This window comes from Calidris pugnax, unplaced genomic scaffold (assembly GCF_001431845.1).
Source record: "Calidris pugnax isolate Ruff unplaced genomic scaffold, ASM143184v1 scaffold95, whole genome shotgun sequence".
Taxonomy (NCBI): Eukaryota; Metazoa; Chordata; class Aves; order Charadriiformes; family Scolopacidae; genus Calidris; species Calidris pugnax.
In genome coordinates this window covers 13,530,558-13,550,751 of record NW_015090885.1, presented here as the reverse complement: position 1 = coordinate 13,550,751, position 20,194 = coordinate 13,530,558, and the positions used below count along the sequence as shown (strand labels likewise).

Sequence of the window (20,194 nt, the reverse complement as noted above, 5' to 3'; positions counted from 1 at the left end):
CCAGCAGGAGTGTTCCACAGCCTGCAGGGGATACCTGCTCCACCACGGAGCGCCTCCTCCGCCTTCCACCTTGGTGTTCCCTATGCCACACCATTTCTCCTTCTTTCTGTTCCTTCCCCTTCTCGCTGTGCAGTGTTTTTGCCCTTTCTTAAACATGTTTCCTCTGAGGCACCACCGTCGTGGCTGCGGGGCTTGGCTGTGCCCTGGGGTGGGTCGGTGTCTGGCTCAGGGCAGCCCCAGGCACCACATCCCCCCCCGACAGCCCCTGGGCACCTCACCTGGCATCACAAGATCCATTTCAACTAAATCGTTTGAGTTTTTGAAGGAAACAGGTAAGAAAAAAACAAGCAGAATGCTGGAATATGAATCACACTTTCAGAAGAGGAGCGGTTTGCAAATGGAAAAGCCTAAAGTTAGTTTAAAAAATTACAATTTAGCAGACTACTAATTCTAAGTTGGATTACTGGTTATAGACATATCAATATAAAATTCTCCAGGTTTCAAAGGTCCCAGAGTGTTTTCACTGTCCCTGACTCAAACGAGCAGCAGCTGTCCTTCCCACAGGACACTCCACTTGGTGACATCAGCTCAGGCACCGGGCTAGCCACGTGGTGGCAACCACAGGCCAAACCAGGCCACCGGGCAACCGACAGAGCTGAAATGCACATCAGGCAGCAGCACGACACACTCTTTGCCCAGGCCGGGTAATGCGTTCTTACTAGCACTGAGGGATTTTTAATTACAAGACCTCCAGGAGCTAACAAATTTTTTGACAAAATTCCAGCTCACAGCTGGCTGGAAATTAGAAGTCAAGGGCTTAAATAACACCTAGTAAAACCCTAATCAATTTAGCCAGGCAAGAGCAGTCAAGTACTGAATTTGGTCAAATCAACAGTTATCACTTTTTCCCAGGAGGATAAAAATACTGTTTTAAGAAATTGTGCTATAACCAACCTCAATTTATGCACAATGTTGTTTTTCATTGCTTTACTGGAACAGTGACATTTGCTTTCTTTTTGCACCCATTTCTTTTTGCTTTCTACTTCCCCTTAATGTTTAAGTTTTTCAAATGTCCACTTTATTAATCTCCTAAAAAAGCAGCAATATTACTAGGTACCTCTAAGGAAGCCACTCAAAATGCACAGGACAACGCATATACTGATCTGCCTGAACACACTGCTCTTCAAAGTAAACACATTCAAATTTCCCCTCAGTCACATCATTTAAAATATCAGGAATTTTTTTATTTTATTTTTTTTTCACCCCAGGATTAATCCAGCACCCAGGCTTTATTTTTAACTATACCTATACAAGCAAGCTACTCCAAGTGGAAGGACTATTCACTTATTGTGAATTTGAGACACAGACACATGAAATGCAATTTCTATTGTCCTACCTGCATGAGGGATGCCCTGGACCACCTTGGCTGAGCAGTAAGCAAAATATAAAAACATACACATATATATGGAGAGGCAGGAAGGAATATGCACAAGCAGATGTCTAAGCAGCAGAACAAACACTGCACTGTGTTTCCTCGGCAGAAACAACCGGCTTCAGATCACACAGCTCTGTTAGACACCTGGATCCAGGCAGGTGGAAGACAAGACCCACAAGGGCCTCAGAAGTTGATCTGAAGCAAACACTGCTTATGGACAGCCTATACATATTAATACAGCAAACACAGCTCACAAATAGAGCCTACACGTTCCCCTTCTTCAGACCCCACGGTGAGTTCTTCTGTGTGACATCAGTCCTGTCAGGAAAAGACTCGATAGGTTCTAGTCCACCAATGCACAGTGTCCCACTGACCCACAGGCAACTGTAGAGTATAAACGAGTTCTTTTGTGCAGCTATGCCAGGTTATTAAGGAGAAATACCACTCTAGACCTGTCAAAGGGGCATCGGTGATACCATTTCACCCCTCCATGAAATTTTATAAAGGTATTAGTTACATTTTTCTCTACATTCTTCCTCAAGGTTCAATACAAACTCAACTCTGTGGTTGAAGAAGGTACCATCTTCAGATTTGTACTACATGTTCCAGATATCCATCAAGTTTATTTATCAGCTTGAATGTCCTAAAGTCTAATTTGCTATAGCAAGCATTTATTTTTCTTAAACATTATTATTTCAATACTCATATTGTGCAAAGAAATTAAAATCATGTTATAGTCTAATGTTCTCCTTTTTAACTATTTTAATCACACAACCTTGAACTAAGTAAGTATGCAATTTCAGAGGTATTTTTATCCAAGTACAGAGTGCAAGACTGAGCCTTGTATTCAGATTCCTTTCCTTTTAAATTGTACTTGCATTTATCCTAATTTTCATTGAGGTTGTTCTTGAATTTTGACCTCTTGTTTTTAATTAAAGCAGGACCAAGCTTTCATATGTGCAATCTGACAATAGAGAGCACAAAAGAAAATACACATTGAACAGGAGCAGCGTGGAACTCTTCATATGGAGTAAAGCTGTGCAGATGCTCAAAAATTTCTGAAATGAGCAATATTGTGTATTTCAAAGCAGAGAACATGGACAGAAGAAAGGAGTTCTGGACATGATTTATTGTGACTAATTTTGGTGAGTCCAGATTCAGCAAGCACCAGTCAGAAAGGACACATGCTTCTATTGAAGAAGTGAAAAAGCAGTACATTATATCAATCCTCTTCAACTATCCCATACTCCTTATCTTTACTTAAGCATTCGAGCTAGGCTATGACATAAAAATTCTAGCTTCCTACTCCAGCAATTTTGTGCTACTCCTTTGCCTTCAGTTGATTCTCAAGGTCTGGCTTTTGACCCCCTAGGAATTAGACAGAATTCTAATTGAATAGGACAGAAGGCTGTCCTATTGCCATGAGACATACTCCAATATCAAGAGAGCAAAACTCTTTATGCAAAGTCCTAATGACCTACTGAATAAAGCAATCATTAAAAGTCTTTAGCTTAATGCAGTGTTCCTGCACTTCCACCTGGGGCAAAACTCCATCGTGTCCACTGGGCTGCTCTGGATTATGTCCCATATATTACTGTTCCGTTGAGGTTTTTTCCTCAGTGATACTGAAGTTAATCCCTCAGTTCCTTCAAAGGCCGGGGTAGCTGAGCGTTCAGCCTGTGTGAATGCGTGCACTGGTCTTACGGGAACAAACTTCATCCTGCTGTTACGCAACTGTCGGTAATGCCGGATTGGGAGTTATTCTGGGAAGTAAATTACACAAGTACAAGCCACCTTTCCGCAGGCTACACTAAAACTATCCTAGCTTTTAACTAGCTGAAACCAGCTTTTTCCAGTTAGACAGAGACACAGTATTGACATTGAGGTAGGATTATATGAGCTGTATTTAATTATTTAAGTCACAGCTTCAATTCTACAGCTGTTTATAGCTTTCAGCACAGGTTTGCTTTAATCTAGAAAGGTAGTGTAGTTAAAATGACCAACTGATATCAAGGGTCTGACTTCTCTTCCAGATCAGCCCCAAATTAAGGAATTATTTCACAGGAAAAAGAAATAATGCTGAAAGCTCATAAAAAGAAAATATTTTTTTAGCTTCTTGTGCCTGGGCTATGGTCCAGAGAGTGAACCTACTGCAAAATTTCCTATGTTCTTATCAGTGGAAAAACAGACTGAGAAATATGCCTAATGCTAGCCCTCCAACCTGCAATGACTGCTTCTGCACATTCATCAGACAAACTGGTCTTCCCTGGAGGACAAGTCAGAGCACCTCTGTCAGACCCCTGCTTTGAAGCATCCTCTGGAGTAGACTGGCAATGTGGGAGCCTCACCTGAACATCTCATCTGGATACCTAAAGCTGGTGCTTTAGAATAGTCCTGCCATCCCATGAGACAGGACACCAGGCCAGTTCCCTTTCTGACACAGATGGCAATGGGTGGCAAGACAGCCACACTCAAATCACTGCATTGCCCTGCACTGGACCAGCCTCTCTCTACACGTGTGGGTCAGCAGGTGACTACAGCACTGCCCAGGAGCTGGCAGAACAGCACTCCCATCTCCTTCCGTGCAAGAGTGACTTGACACTGGATCTCCCACACTGTGCCTGAAGGACTGGGGTTGATCCTGGGTTGGGTTATTATTCTGACTTCCTACAGAACACTTTAAAAAGGTCTTCATTTTATTCTGATGTGTACTGGGAGGTCTAGTATATTTTTGCAGGAAATAATGTTGTTGGCTGTTCTGTTGGCAATACTGAGATGGCTCGCTCACTCCTCAATGGAAGATGTCTGAAGTTAGGTGAGACATCTTCTACCCTTGACAGCAAATCATGGCTTTGGTTTTATTAGCCCTGGCTTACAAACTTCACATCTTAAACCACGAATGCTCTAAGATGTCCAGAAGGCTCTTAGAATAAGTCTGTGGTTTTGAATATTGCTGAAACAATTTATATTAATTTCTTCCTGATACTCCATTATCTATGCTCTCCTTATGCTAGAAAACACTATCGATCACATCCAAGCACAAGACAAACAACAACTTTCAGTGAAGATATAGTAAAACTAAAGTTTAAACCGATGGTGATAACAAAGATCCCATCCTAATGCTATAAACAATCTGAAGTAATATATACTGGGATAAAAGCAGTGTATTTTTGAGAGTGATGCCATACAGCCCCATAGTGAATTAAGTTGGGTAAAGCTTGCCAGTTGTCAGCTGGACCCCCTTTAATGCCTGTCACAAAGCACTTGATAAGGTGGCATTTGTACAAATACAACATTAATCACTCTGATCCACCTTTCTATCAAGTGTTGGGCTTTTTCCATTGTTAGGTTGTTTAGCCCAGTGCATACAGTGACTCTAGAGTAATTAGTGTTGACTCTTAATTCCTCTCATATATTTCCACATTTACTAGATTTCCTGAATGATCACACAGAGGGATACAGCAGGTTTTGAAACTCAAACTTCTTCAGAAAGGTGATTTCTTTCAGCCTCTGACATTCAAACTGAGATAACTGTATCTCTGAATTCACAGTTTCTGATAAATAAGATGTGGCTCCATTCATGTAAAAACTAGTCTAGAGAATGACTGACAGTTATAAAGAAGATTCAGACCCACAAAGTTTACAAGGACAAGATTACTTTTTTTAAAATTTATTTTCTCTTTGAAAAGAAAAGCATATAAAAGTTTGGTCGATGTTGCTTTCTCAACAGAGAAAGTTCTGAACAGATGTACGCTACGCAGAGCACCTGGAGGCTTCGGGGAGTGCTCATGCCAGAGCAGTGTTCGGCTCAATGGGACAGAGAGAAACCAATCTCTTAGCAATCACTTTTGCCCTTATCATCTCATGTTATTAATTTCAATATATAATGTTGTGGTTATGAACTCATTATGATGTTATCTTATTTGGGAAGTTAGGCTTTGGGTTTTTTTAAGTCTGTTAAATGATTACTCTTCCCAGTACATTAATTACTTGTATTTATCATAGCTTTATGTGGCCTGTAAAGCAGGGAATTGAACCTGCCAGTTTTTCAGATGAGTTCAGCACGGGGTTGTTTGGGTTTGAATTGCTCTAAAAATAACAGCTTAGATTAAATTCTGAGTAGGAATGGAGTAGCAATAATTTTAACTGGTTTTCCTTTCAGCTCAAAAAAGACATGAAAATAACAGGTCAAGTTCAGGTTTGCTTTGAAGCCATAATTCAGACTAGTTTTCATTTTTATTGCCTTGTTAAAAGTGTGAGGAGCCCAAGTGGCCAATTCCCTTGTATACCTTTTTTAGAGTACTCTCTCAAAAGTTTTTTTTAAAAGGCATTTCAGAAACATTCCACTTTATTGCTTGTTGCAATGATGACCAGGACTACCTTAAAGCCTTTGGGAAAGGTTTGCAGGATAACCGGAATGCTAACACAAGTAACTATGGACACATCTCTTTCCCAAAATAGATTTCCCCCACTAAACCTCTTCAGGTAAATAGCCTGCATCAGTGCCCGACGGCCAACAAGGTGATGACATACTTAAGCAAAAGTACAGCCCCAGATTGGCTGAGATATTTTGAGCATGCTAGGACAGCCTGCTAGAGGTTCACATGCAAGAACCACAGGATTTCTCCACCACGCTTTTCTATATGCCCTTTTGCACAAAGGTGAATTTTGTTCATCTTCAGTGCACAAATCAACACCAGCAGCAGCAAGAACTGGAGAAAGACCCAATCACGAGCTTTTAAAAAGGAAAAATCACTCACCCACATGACCAATCAGTGCAGGAGCTGACAAGAAAAAGAGAGAAAAGGTTAAAAAATGTCACAACTCAGCCCTGCTGTTATCTCTCCAGAGAGAATAAAGTGCAAGGCAAACACACTCACCTGCCCATTGCTTCCTTCGTATAGGACAGTTTCTGGAAAACAAACAAAGAAACCAACCCTAAGTATATTCGAGTATCATAAGGTGAAAGGCATTGAAATGCAGTTTATAACACTTTGTTTCCTCCCCTGTGCCAAAATAATTCTATTTTCTTTATTCTATGACCATTTGTTAAATTCAAAATTTATTAACAAAGTCTCTGTTGAAAAGAAAATATGTCCTACATTTCCAAAATACAACCGAAACTGAACAAGAGATGCTGTAAAGAACACCAGGTTTGTCAGAAGATGCTCTGTTTGTTCTGCATTTCTGCATTTCCCTGTGTTGTTCTGCAGGAACAATGTTCTCTCACCTTAGAGGAGGCTAGCAATCAGATCCTTTTAAGCAGCAGCCTTAAGAAATACAGTATTACTTCTGCTGCTTGTTTATAGATTTAAAACCATCTTTTTGAAAGTACAGTTACAGCTCAAAGTCACATAGTAGGGTTAGCCTGATGACTTTGTTTATTGTTATACAAGTGACAGGGACGACATTTTTTCATTTATTGGTGTATAAAGAGTAAGGTAGGGCTACACAGTTCACAATTGTTCATCAAAATTCTTGTGGCACTAGTGCTGTTGGTTCTAGAAATGAGTCACAGGAGTTTCTGTGAGGAACCTCACAAGAAGTGGAAAAAATCCTGAGCAGTTTGCAGCATGATAGCTGTTGAGGAATAATGCTGTATCCTGCTGCTGTACCAATGTGAACAGAATACAAAATATTTATAGAAGACTATTGTCCAGCCACAAAATTTCTGTTTCTCTCTGGTTTGGAGAAAAAAGAGATGGTTTGGTGGTTTGTTTGTTGGGCTGGCTTTCTTTACATAATCAATGCAGATGTATTTTTTTCAGTGGTAAAAATATATACATATTTCACAGTAACCACTCAAGCCAAAGTGGATTCACTGAAATATCTACTTCGAAGTTAAATGACAATAAACTTAAGACATAATATTTCCACTTTGAAAACTTCTCTGCAAAACACCCCTATGTATTTAGTGACTTAAGGACCATCACTCTAAGCTATCCTGGTGATTCTTTTTGTGAAGGAGGAATGAAAAGGCAAAAGACTTTCTGAGCAGGTTACCCTGCTCTTGCTTTTCACCTGTGCTTCTAAGGAAGTCTAGAAGTTCAATTTTTATTGATTCAGAGCCACCCCAGTGACTACCGCTCTCTTCTTTCCAGGACATCTGTGGACAGTAAGTGTGATCACAGCTAGAATGGCAGGCAGCCTGGATATCAGCCCGAGGGCTTGCCAAAATACTAATTTCAGTCAGTTTGCTTTTCAGTATGTCCTTTGGACAGCCTTTATTGTACAAGTCCATTAAATGAACACTTTAGTATGAAAAAGTAAGTGAGACCAGTTTTAAGTAACAAACCAAGAAACTAGCAAGACTAGGTAGTCTTAACAGTGAAAAATCTAACTGTATTGGACTGTATTTTTTCAGGTTTCATTACAGTGCTCTATACAGTGCTTGTACTAAGCTTTAGGGGAGTGGGATCAGCAAGGAAGAGAGAGACTGATCTGATCTCTACAAGCTTTTGGAACGTTACATATAAGCAATAGCCCATATAGTAAAAGATGTTTGTTTATTAGAAAGAGAGACTTTCTTCCCTATTCAGTCAGTCAAGGCAGTTTGTAGCTGCTGTTAAAAACACACATGGTTATTAGGGGCCCCACACGTCTTTTTAATACCAGCTGGTAGTCTGTACCCAGGTTTACTCACTAGTCCACAAAGGCCACTGGCAGCAGAGGTCAGTATAGTCCTGATCATTTCATGCAGTAAGGAAAAGGAGACACCCCAGCGAGGGGTGCCTTGGCCAAAGCTCTGCTGCAGGGCAGCCTGAGGAGCTGGTTGCAGTCAGCTTTCCTGAGCCTGGGTCCCAGGACTTGACCAGTATGTCTTGTTATTTCCAAGTCTTCTTTTCAATAATTATAAAGAGAAATTATAAGAACCAAACCTAAAATGCCAAAGTATTGTTTTAATGGCAAGACCTAGAATAATAACCATGACACACCATCTCCACATCAACATTTTTGAAAAAGGCATCAAATTACTAAATTGTCATCCAATTTTGTAGTAAACTAGTGAGTCCTGCTACTATATGATTGACTTTGAATTTAAACTTACTTCTGTGTGGGGCAGCTGGTTTATTTCTTAATTCACCTAGTTCAGGACGGCATATTCTCTCTTCACTGCAAATCACATCTTTTGTGAAATAACTTTAAAGGATTACATGCTTTAAATGGCTGTTTAAATAACCTGACTTTTCACAGTTCTTTCTTAGACAAAATCTCCCCCTGGATTCAATGGCCTGGACTCAATCAGTCCTGCAGATTGAAATACAAGACTTGCTTTTTTTTATTACATTAAATGTGAGGTTTTTTTCAACTGAGGATGTGAAAATGAAGCACCCCCTCTTGCTAAGCTGGCATGGTCTGCAATAGTTTGCAGTGCGATTGCCTTCCTCTTAAATGTCTAACTTGCATTCCAGTCTGGGGTGGGGGCAAGCACCGACATATTTTAATTTCATAGCAAACAGGCACCTTTTCCCCCTAATTAGAAGCCAAGGGCTCTGGAGTTCCCATACTGGCTTGGTTTATCATTTAGTACAGCACAGCCTTTGCCAAATCACTTCAACTCTCTGGCTCAGTTCCTTCATTAACAAGATGGAGTTATAAACATACCTACCACACAAGGATCTCCAAGGATTAACTAACTTCTTTACCCTCTGAATACTTGATCTATAAATAGTTCTACACAGCAGCAGCAGCCACACCAAAGCTCCAGGGCATGGCTTTTACTTAGTGAAGCTACCTCTGGCAGCTGCTTTGTGTAAAATTAGTTCTCTTGAAGTGAGACCTTCATAACATTTTTCTACCAGCTTTAGGAAAGCTGGGAGCTGAGATTTGTGTCAGTTGCAGCAGTACTTCCTTTTCTCAACAAACCACAGTTAGGTTTAAATAATGGAAAACTGTCACAAATTAATAAAAGTCCATAGAATTAAATACAGACAACCACAACACCACAAACCCCATACAGTACAGACAGGATGGATGAGCTCCTGTCAACTCTTGAACTTGCAGAAAGGCAATTTTATAGGATACTCGTCTGATTCTGAGACAATCAGTATGCACAGAAGACAAAATCTCAGAGATAATTCCAGGCAGGAGAAAAAGGTGGAGAAAATATCAAGGAGATCTTAAACAACTCATATTAGTTTAATCCCATCTGTGTAGGATTGTACTAAACATTTTTGATTTAACCCATCTGTACGCATAATTTCCAACAGGAAAGTTATAAAAGAAATTATTCTCTCTTTGCCTGTCCCGATTCCCCACCATGGTGCGTGGCAGAACCACGTTCTCATGCAGGCAAGGCCAAAGCACTGGGGGAAATCCAAGGGGATGGATGACAATGTCCAGCACTGAAGCTGGAAGGAAAGGCCTTAGCGCTCTGAGGCACAACCATGACAGATAAGATGAAAATATGCTCTAGAGTGCGCAAGAGGAGAGGCAGCAGGGAAAGCTGAGTGAAACAGAAATTGTTTTAACTATGTTCAACTTGAAATAAAAGCTGGAGTTCCATGGTAAGGTGTCAGAAACAAGCTAAGGGTCCAGTCTGTCCAGGAGGAATCAACTCCACAGCAGAGGTGAACGCTCAACATAGAAGTGATTCTTCAGTGTGCTAGGCAGTGCTATCTAGAAATGAGGTGAAAAACAGGGAAAACAAGGAAGAACTACAGTTCTGCAGAGTAAACGAGCTGATCAGACAAGGATGATAAGGATGAAGTATTAGTTCTGAGATCTTTCCAGAAAGAGATGAGCACAGGCCACACTGCTGGCAGTTTCTGTGGTGGGCATCAGAGAGAGACTGAGAAGGAAGATTTAGGCTGTTAGGGGAGGAGAGTGACCAGAGAAAGAATTAACACAGTAGAAGCTTAAGAGATGAAAGGGAGATGGAGCAAGATTCAGAGAAGCAACTGGAATTAATTAACCTATTTGCATACGTGGGGTGAAGGTTATTGGGGTTTTTTTAAGTTTGAGGAAGCTAACTAAAACTTGCAATGCAAAAAAAAGAGCCATAGTCAATAGGAGAAGAGTAAGTGTGGGGATGAGAAAGGGAGTGAAGGAAATCTGACAGAATGGCTCAAAGGATGACAACAGATGAATTATTTTTTTTTTGCATCTATAAGAGGTGGGGGGTGTGAAAGAACAGAGAGAGCTTTCTTCCAGATTTAGAAGAAACTGGAGATGTTTTATGCAAAGAAAGAAACATTACGGTATCTAAGTCAGTGATCAAAAAGATACTGGAAACTGTGATTAGGACATTTGAATAAACAGAGAAAGACTGGATAGCAAGGAACATCACAGAACAGGAAGAGGAGAGATAGCAGGAGAGGTCTTTCTGCCTCAGAAGAGCCTTAGGAAGACAAAATCATCTACCATATGAGGTGGTCAGAAACTATAGCACCAGGAGTAAGTGGCTACAAATTACTCACATCATTGGGGTGCTACATCCCACCTTTGAACACAGCTCAGAAGTCACGGAAAATCATGCATTTTACATTGCTAAGTGGCCATTTCATGCTAAGGATGTGTGTTTTGTTATGCTCCCCATTAAGGCACCCTAAGGCAGGGTTGCCTTCTGCCCCTTTTACCTTAGTCTCCCTCACTGAGCAGTTAGTCGGTGCTCCAAACACACTGAAACAGATACAGCTGCTGATGGGCTGAGAAGAAGTCAATATTAAACAAAAGTACTAGAGTCAACACAATCACAGGTTTTGTAACTTGTCCCGGGAGCTTTTCAAGTTGACTTTTGGTAGGTGGGGATTCCTGGGGAAACTCTGCCTTTTAGTTCCCAAAACTGTGTTACAAACTCCTTTCCACAGCTAACTCTCAGCTTAACTCTCGGCTCCACTAAAAGGTACACATAGCAGAAGTCTCCCTCTTACCACCAACCAACAGTCACACAGACCTGCTTCCTTTGGAAAGGATTCATCACCTAATCCCTGTTGTCATGTGTCTCATTTGCCCAACACTGTTCAGATATGCTTTGTTGCACACATGGTGCTGCATATGAGCCCTCAGCAGGTATAGCTGTGTATCTGCTCAATTAAGTTACATGGGCTCTCTTAATTCTCCATTTCTTACAACAGCTTTCTTCCACATTTTGTTCTTACAGATTGTCATCAGATCTACAAGGAACAGCAACTCATTAAAACTTTACTTTCTTTAATTTGATTGAAGTTTCATCAGAGATGGGGACATGTATTCTGCCATAAAGGGCAGATGCAGACAGAATTTTACTATGGGAGCACTGCAGTATCATGCTTTAAGCTGCATTTTGCTATGGACTCAGGAAGGAGATTCTGCTTGTATTGGAAAGATGAGGGTCCACCTACCTCCAACTTCCATTAGAGTCTTTTGGTAAAACCTAAATTTCATAATTTGTCCAGGAACTGTAAAGCATCGAGTTTCAGGATTTTGATGAATTAAAAAATGCCCTCAGATTAACTGACCAACAGTCATGCAAGTCAATGGGCCTCTTTGCTTGCCTTAAGCACTTTGATGCTTTGATGAACAGCAAGGTCACAACAATCACCTCAGCCCACCATGACTTAACTGGACATGTGACAGTCAGATAAATGTGACCATCAGTATTTTAGGTCTTCTCCACCCACCAGGGAATATTATCAGACCTATTTCAAGATATCCACTGCACTAATTCATACAGACTAGCTCCAGCAGCTCTTTGTGGTGGCAGGTACTGCTGAGCTGTGCCTCGACACCACGTGGGAGGCAGCTCTATGCAGACAGAAGCCAGGGTTAAGCAGCAGGCACAGCCCTGACTCGTGTCTCTTGCTCCAGCAGGAAGTTACCTCTTCAACATTAGCTACATTTTCCCTATTTGCTTAAGATTTTTCTCCCTTTTGGAAATTCTGAGATTGCCACAAATAACAAATGGCCAAAGGCTGGGGAATTACAGAGTTCAGAGACCCTAATGCCAACTTAGTTACACAGCAATACCGGTGTATTCTGTATCTTGATTTGTCACTTTTTTCTTCCTCTAGGCCTATACACACGAGTCTATCTGCTTGTTTTGCTGAATAAAATATATTCTGTTTGACAGACACATCAGTGTGGTTTAAGTTCAGAGCACACCAGTAATCCAAAAAGTATTAAACAAGAGGCTGTAAAATTGCTCAAAGTAATCAGTCAAGAAAATCACTATTTTTTTTTCCCTTCAGTCAAAGGCCGCCTTCAAAATGTCAGCATGTGCTACAGCTAAGTGTTATAATACAGTTTCTAGAACAAAACGGCAGAAGTGCTATGTTCAATATGCGCATGCATCCGATGCACTGCAGTATCATGCTTTAAGCTGCATTTTGCTATGGACTCAGGAAGGAGATTCTGCTTGTATTGGAAAGATGAGGGTCCACCTACCTCCAACTTCCATTAGAGTCTTTTGGTAAAACCTAAATTTCATAATTTGTCCAGGAACTGTAAAGCATCGAGTTTCAGGATTTTGATGAATTAAAAAATGCCCTCAGATTAACTGACCAACAGTCATGCAAGTCAATGGGCCTCTTTGCTTGCCTTAAGCACTTTGATGCTTTGATGAACAGCAAGGTCACAACAATCACCTCAGCCCACCATGACTTAACTGGACATGTGACAGTCAGATAAATGTGACCATCAGTATTTTAGGTCTTCTCCACCCACCAGGGAATATTATCAGACCTATTTCAAGATATCCACTGCACTAATTCATACAGACTAGCTCCAGCAGCTCTTTGTGGTGGCAGGTACTGCTGAGCTGTGCCTCGACACCACGTGGGAGGCAGCTCTATGCAGACAGAAGCCAGGGTTAAGCAGCAGGCACAGCCCTGACTCGTGTCTCTTGCTCCAGCAGGAAGTTACCTCTTCAACATTAGCTACATTTTCCCTATTTGCTTAAGATTTTTCTCCCTTTTGGAAATTCTGAGATTGCCACAAATAACAAATGGCCAAAGGCTGGGGAATTACAGAGTTCAGAGACCCTAATGCCAACTTAGTTACACAGCAATACCGGTGTATTCTGTATCTTGATTTGTCACTTTTTTCTTCCTCTAGGCCTATACACACGAGTCTATCTGCTTGTTTTGCTGAATAAAATATATTCTGTTTGACAGACACATCAGTGTGGTTTAAGTTCAGAGCACACCAGTAATCCAAAAAGTATTAAACAAGAGGCTGTAAAATTGCTCAAAGTAATCAGTCAAGAAAATCACTATTTTTTTTTCCCTTCAGTCAAAGGCCGCCTTCAAAATGTCAGCATGTGCTACAGCTAAGTGTTATAATACAGTTTCTAGAACAAAACGGCAGAAGTGCTATGTTCAATATGCGCATGCATCCGATTCCCTTGTTTTCTCTTATATAACGGCAGGTTAATTAAAAAAATAGAAAGTAAAAAAAATTTACAAACATGACTTAATAAAGATTTTTGTTTGTTTCCCAGAAATAAAGTACATTTCTTCCTCCTCCTCTAAATCACAATACCCTTATGGATTATATCCATAACAAGACCTGACATTGTTTCTTGTTGTATGAGCATCTATAATACCAGTCAATGTGAAAACACCTGAGGCTCCATAAAAAATTGTAAGCAATCAAGGTACTTGCAAAGTAGCTATAAAGTAAAAGGTACTCATCATTATCTTTGAACAGAAGCTGAGTTATTACAGTGTATTCTGCACGCTGTGCTCTTGGTTTTTTATTTTAAAAAACTATAGACTATTTAAGGATGTGCTTGACTTTACATCTACTTTTTTAAACCTCTTGAAAATATCTCTGTCCCCACTACCACTCCACATTTTTCACACCTTCAGTTCTTTTAACTTTGTTCCTTCACGCTGAAGCATTCGGTGCAGCATCTTCTGATGCAATTTGTACAAAACGTTGCTTGCAACTTCTTATATTAATTGCTCTGTATATGCTACAGATTGGTGAGCCTCAAGGTGTGCAAAATTCTGTTTAGCTACCACAAAGCCACCGATATTCTCAACTTTCCAAATCTCTTCAAACAAACAAACTTTGGAAGAGCATCTGGTTGGTGTGGCACGCCTCTTCCAGTGCATCCTGTCTGAAACAGCAGCAGAGCTTTCTGCTGTTGAAACTAAAAGGATTTTAAAAAGGAAAAAAAGAAAAGGAAAAAAACCTGTCACATGAGTTGAGGCTTCAGTCCACCTAGCTTGATTACTTCTCCCTGATCACTGTCAGCATCAGAAGCCTCTATGGAAGTTGTATGATGCTCCAAAAACTGGGAAAGAACCTTAAGAGATCCCTCAGCATGCCAAGGATATAAGGTAGACAACCAGTCTTCAAAAAAAGTTGACTGTTATAGTATTCGGTTCTCGATCTGCAACAAGTCCATTGTCTAGAAATACTACAAATAGAGGAAAACCCACCAGTTTTGTCCCCAGCAGCTTTGCTAACTTTTGCTAACAGGTGACAGAGGAAGCAGAAGTTTGCATTGCTCTGCTGAACAGCTTGGATGTGAGGACAGGGCACTGGTAGACTAGCTTGGGAGCTCACCACACCTCCTGACTGCAGGCCTGGTGAGCAGGTCCCAGCAGTTAAAAGAAGAAACGAGGGAAGCACTGGCAACTGACCCTCCTTTAATCTGCTTATTTACTGTAACAATAGGCTGCATACAAAAATTCAAACCTCTGGTTTCATTTCATATAACAAGCTCTAGAGAATTAAAGAAAAATTGTAGAAAGGAATAGGCAGGGAAGCCATTTTTTTGGCTTCAGGGAAGCTTATTTTGGCTAGAAGCTAAACAAACCCTCCTCGAAGAATCCTCAGAACGCACAGAAGAAAAAAAAAAGTCTTCTCTAAAGGACAGAAAAAGCAGAAAAGCAGGTGTCAAAATACTTCAACCAGCTACTCCAGAACTGCTGCATTATTTCAGAAATTTATAAAAGCAAAAAATGTGGGTATCTTACAAAGAATATCATATGCCAGCTGGAAATTCTCCTGTGAACAGCACAGATTGTAGTGATTTTGCAGCAGTGCTGCAGTCTCATTGCAAGAAGTACAAGGCTCTTGGGAAATTGACAGATACTTTACCTTGTGTTTCTTCTCTCTTGGATTTCTCAAAAATTATCTTGCACAAGTGCACACGAGGCCACAGTTGCAGGGCAGAGGGAGGCAATTTTCATCAATATTAGAATTCTAGACACACATGGCCAAAGCACAGAACCACCCCGTGACCATGATGGATGACAGCATTCTATGTAATTCTATGCAATATGTAAAATAATTCCACACCTGAAAATACAGCTTCACAGTAAGGAACACAAGTGGAGTTAATTTATAAGAAGGGAGGTTTATATAAAGAAATATACTGCAATTGCCTTCTCCTTTTCCATTTCTGCCAGTATTTGAAAAGAGATGGAGGGGTACCATAATCCCACACTTTGTAAATCTATGTAATATCCAAAGAAATTAGTTAGGCTAGTATTCATCCTATGTAAAGTACTTTTATTTAACATGATCCCACAGAAAGTAAACTGAATGAATTTGGGGGTGGAAGGGGCGAATATTTAAAATTGGTTTTTATGGTTGGCATAAATCTGTAGAGCTGTTCATCTGCTCTGTCTGAAAATCTGGCAGGTGATTTGCTTTAAGAACCTGATGAAAACTTATGTATTATATATTATTGTATAACATGCATGTATGTATATACACACACACATATAGGCAATCACCCAGAGGCAGGCCTCAATTCTCCAAGACTACTAAGCAAGCTATGTGCCATATGTTAAGAGCAATAAAAGCATTGCCTTCTGAGGCAGACTTCCCCTACCAGTAGAAGCCATCTGGAATATTTTTTCCTGAGGACAAAAATATAAGAATTGGGATGAGAGCTGGTCTAAGTTCCAGCTGTTATCCAGTAAAAAGATGTGTCAAAAGCAAAAGAAATAGAATTTTTTCTTAACATGAACTCAGCCATGCTGCAGCAGACATGACTACATCTGTAGGTGTGTGACAGTGATTACCAGGGATTAGAGGAAAGGGTAAGAAATAAAATCAGGAAGGAAGGAAGGTTAATGTCATTTAATTACACTGCTCAAAAGAGAAACTCCACTCAACAACAGAAATAGCGTGACAGCAATCATTTTGCTGAATTATTGTTTATTGAGAGCAAACTCCACAGATTTATTTAGCCTAGTTTTCAGACATGCTGAACTCCTTTTGAGAGAGAGAAGGAAAATTCATTGCATGAATTTTAGAACCATGACTTCTAAAAATTGAGTTTCATGTTGCCCACAAGGCAACAGACATGACCACAAGGTCATACAGAAACTCTAGAATAAGACTGCCAGAAACTGCCAACATGCACAACACAAAAGAGGCAGCAGATCAATGCTATGGCAGTAATAGCCAATATATACCAAAAGAAAAGTAGAAATACTTTGATCAGCTGCAGGCTCTAAACTAAACTCTTGAAATGAACCACAGATGATTCACGGACACTGGAGAGCAGAGGACGATTAGAAACAAGTGGTATTTAATGAGGCATGTAACAGCCAGACAAAGAACTACTGCCAGCTTTGCTGCTTTTCTACAGTGCCAGGCATAAGTGAATCTTCCTTTTAAGCAATTGACAATGTGGACTAGTCACATGTGTCACCCATCACTGCAGAGCACCGTGCAGTGTCTGTAAAAGCAGTGTACTGCTGTACACTGTCTGTAAAAGCACTGTAAAAGCAGTGTCTTAACTGCTGCAACTGTTTGAACTTAAGGTTGTCAGAGCTGCTTTAAAAAGGTTTCACACTCTGACAAGCATTTTATGTATGAGTGCATATGAAAAAGAATGAGTCAATACTAAAGTTAGCAATTAAATCCACACTCTGAACCAGGTATTCAAAAATACACCATCAGACCTTCTGAAGCTGGCTGACTGGGGGACGGGGTAGAATGCTCTTGCCTTCAGTCTTTGGTTCAAATTTAAATTGAGTTCAGGCTTTTATTTAAACAAAAAAAGTCACAATATATTTGTGACATTTTAGGGGGAGCACAGTGCTACAGCATTCAATCCCCTTAACAGACTAGTCTCCCATCAAATCAGATCAGCAACCATCACCTTTTATCAACTGTGCTGAAAGCAAATAGAAGGATGAACAGTCCTTTTTCAGAATATTGCAATACTGAAGGGAATATATCCATTTACAGAAGAAAGGGAACCTAAGTTACACATAAACCTTCTGAATAAATCATCAAACAGAGCAGTATCTCTGATGCCACTGTAATGCTGAAGGGTCATACCCAAAAAGGTAAAGCAGCAGTGGGAAGTTACATGCACCATCCTGCTTCCAAGAATCATCCTGATTTCATTTAGTAAGTTCCCACAAAAGATCATCTCACTACCAAAATCTCACACAGAGCAATGATACATTCACTGGGCACATAAAAATTTCACATTAATTTTATTTCTCTCCATCTTTTTGCAAAGTCTTCTAAGGACAACAGTATCATCTGACGTCAGAGAAGCAAACTTTGGCTAGCATCCGTTTGTGAAGACTAACACGCAGGCTCAGAAAAAAAACCTCTCTCCATTATCCACAACAGTTTCCATACTCACATTCCTATCACAGGAGTCCATAAAAAGCAGAAAGGAAAAACCCATACTAGCAGAACATTACTGATTCTATGTGATCATACATTTAAGACTTAAAAGTTTCATAAAACTACTCATCCACTAGCTTGCAGAAATAGAAGACACCGTGATCTTAAAGAAGATCCATAAACCATACATTTTATGATAGTCTTTTATCCAGAGAAATTAAGATATCTACTGTGTCTTAGATGCATACAAATTTAATTTCATACTAAGGACTCGATTTTAAAATTCACAAACTCCTGAAAAGACATTTTCATGTGTCATTTGAGGTAGGCTTCTTTAGTTTAACTTAACACTTCTTTCTTTTGCTTTAAGCTAAGATAAACTTGCTTCAGCTGAAATTAACTGAGAATATACCATTTTTTAATTAAATTGTTTTACACTTATACTCTGATTTTAACCTCTGCAAATTTTGCCATACGTCTTGGTTGCATCAGAAGTACAGCTCAGAGCTTCCAGCTTTGAAGTGCCATTTGAGCAGAAGGCATCTCCATGTACAGTTCAAAGCAGGAAGGCTGCTACACACCACAGAGAGCAACGTGCCACAGCCTGCTTCATGTCACACTGCCTTTTCAAACAAGGGGCCTAGACATCATCTACTTCTGAGGAATGTACCTAGTGAAGAGAACATTCTCTTCACCATTGTTGCTCTTCCCTCCATCGGATCAGCTACAACTTTGTATTTGGAACTGATGTCAGAACTACAGATCCAAGAGCTGGGATATTCACACCTGTACTTTTTAGGTGCTCCACATGTTACCGCCTGCCATATGCCAAGCTGCATGTTGCAGGGGGACATTACACCCTTGCTCATGAGATAACATCAACCAGGTGCTGCACCCACCTTCACAATCAGACTCCGGTGCTCCTCAGACTGACTGAAGTTTGTGCCCATTTCAAAGATACTCATCGTTCCTTCCTCACACAGGTTCATCCAGGTGTGGTATTCTTCACGCTCTGGCAGTCTATCCCAGAATGTCTTGAAGACTTCCCAGACTGTTTCCTGACACACTAAAGGCAAAAGAAAGGTCTGGTGTTAGTACAACAGGAGTGCTTCCATAGCATGGGTGGCTATCAGTATGTTGATATATAGAATAGTGTGACTATACACCTACAGGTGTAAGGGGCTGAAGGGACTGGCAATGAAGGTCCCTCCCTGATTTTTTTACGTCTCCTAACACCTATTAAGAACAACAGTATTTTCACCGAGTGAAACTGACCTTGAGGAATGGGTCAAATTTTTAGAAAATGTAGAAAACCAAAACAGTATGGCAACTGCCCTCACAGAAAGCAGAGCTGGGGCTTAGTTTGTAAGAATAATAGTTGCAGCCATCAAAGTTTTAGAGGCTCAATCAGTAACAATTCCTTCGGACTCAGCTCTACACAGAATTTAAAATAAAGTTTCACATAATTGCATTAATAATTTGAAAAACAAGGCAGTTATGATGACAAATTAACAAGAAATAAGTCAACCTCTAACTGTACTGCAGATATGCACTGGGAAAAAACTAGATATCTCTGACTGAACAGAGAGTCTGCAAATCAAGGGTTAGATTATCTTGTACTATGGCAGCTGCTTTAACCTCCCAGTCTCGCATGTGCTCTTTGCCAATCAGAGCAGTTGGTCACATAATGCTCAAGCAAGAACCTCTCTGTGACCCAGGATAACTGAAGAAAGGAAGATTTATAGGATTTTCCTTGTGAAGAGAACAAAGCTAAAAGGAGAACTCTAAAAATCACTCGACACAGATGCCAGCCTGAAGTAGCAGTGGACAAACCTGCTTTTTGGCCTTAATCAGATTTCAGTAGTTACATACGTACAGATCAGCAGAGGAATGCTTTGCATTCAGGGAAATTCTTGACATCATAAGCAAGATCCTACAAGAAACTGATAGTGAATCTGTCTCTGGAAAGTCATTTTCTTCAATCAGTGCCAAAACCAGTACTTTACTGCTATTTCTTGGTACTCTGTATTCTGAATTCGAAAAATCTATTAAACTTGTACTTACTTGTACAAGCACTTACCTACACAAGTACTTACTTGTGTTAAACAACACAGATCACACATGGAAATGTCCCTTCATTCAGTGAAGAGATGGACAATTTTCTTAAATACAAAGGCTTTATAAACAACAACCTTAAGGAACTGTTCCACATGCACTAGCCCCCTT

The 20,194-nt window shown here is 40.2% G+C and overlaps 1 protein-coding gene across 1 annotated transcript in view; it reads right to left on the bottom strand.

Moving 5' to 3' along the window:
• IMPG2 (interphotoreceptor matrix proteoglycan 2) overlaps positions 1–20,194 on the bottom strand; it is a 57,596-nt gene that overhangs the window by 27,128 nt on the left and 10,274 nt on the right. Inside the window, exons 3-5 of the mRNA XM_014947174.1 lie at positions 18,868–19,034; positions 6,316–6,347; positions 6,196–6,219 (exon numbers count right to left, since the gene is read on the bottom strand). Of these exons, the coding sequence (XP_014802660.1) occupies positions 6,196–6,219; positions 6,316–6,347; positions 18,868–19,034 (223 nt within the window). The remainder of the gene's footprint in view (positions 1–6,195; positions 6,220–6,315; positions 6,348–18,867; positions 19,035–20,194) is intronic.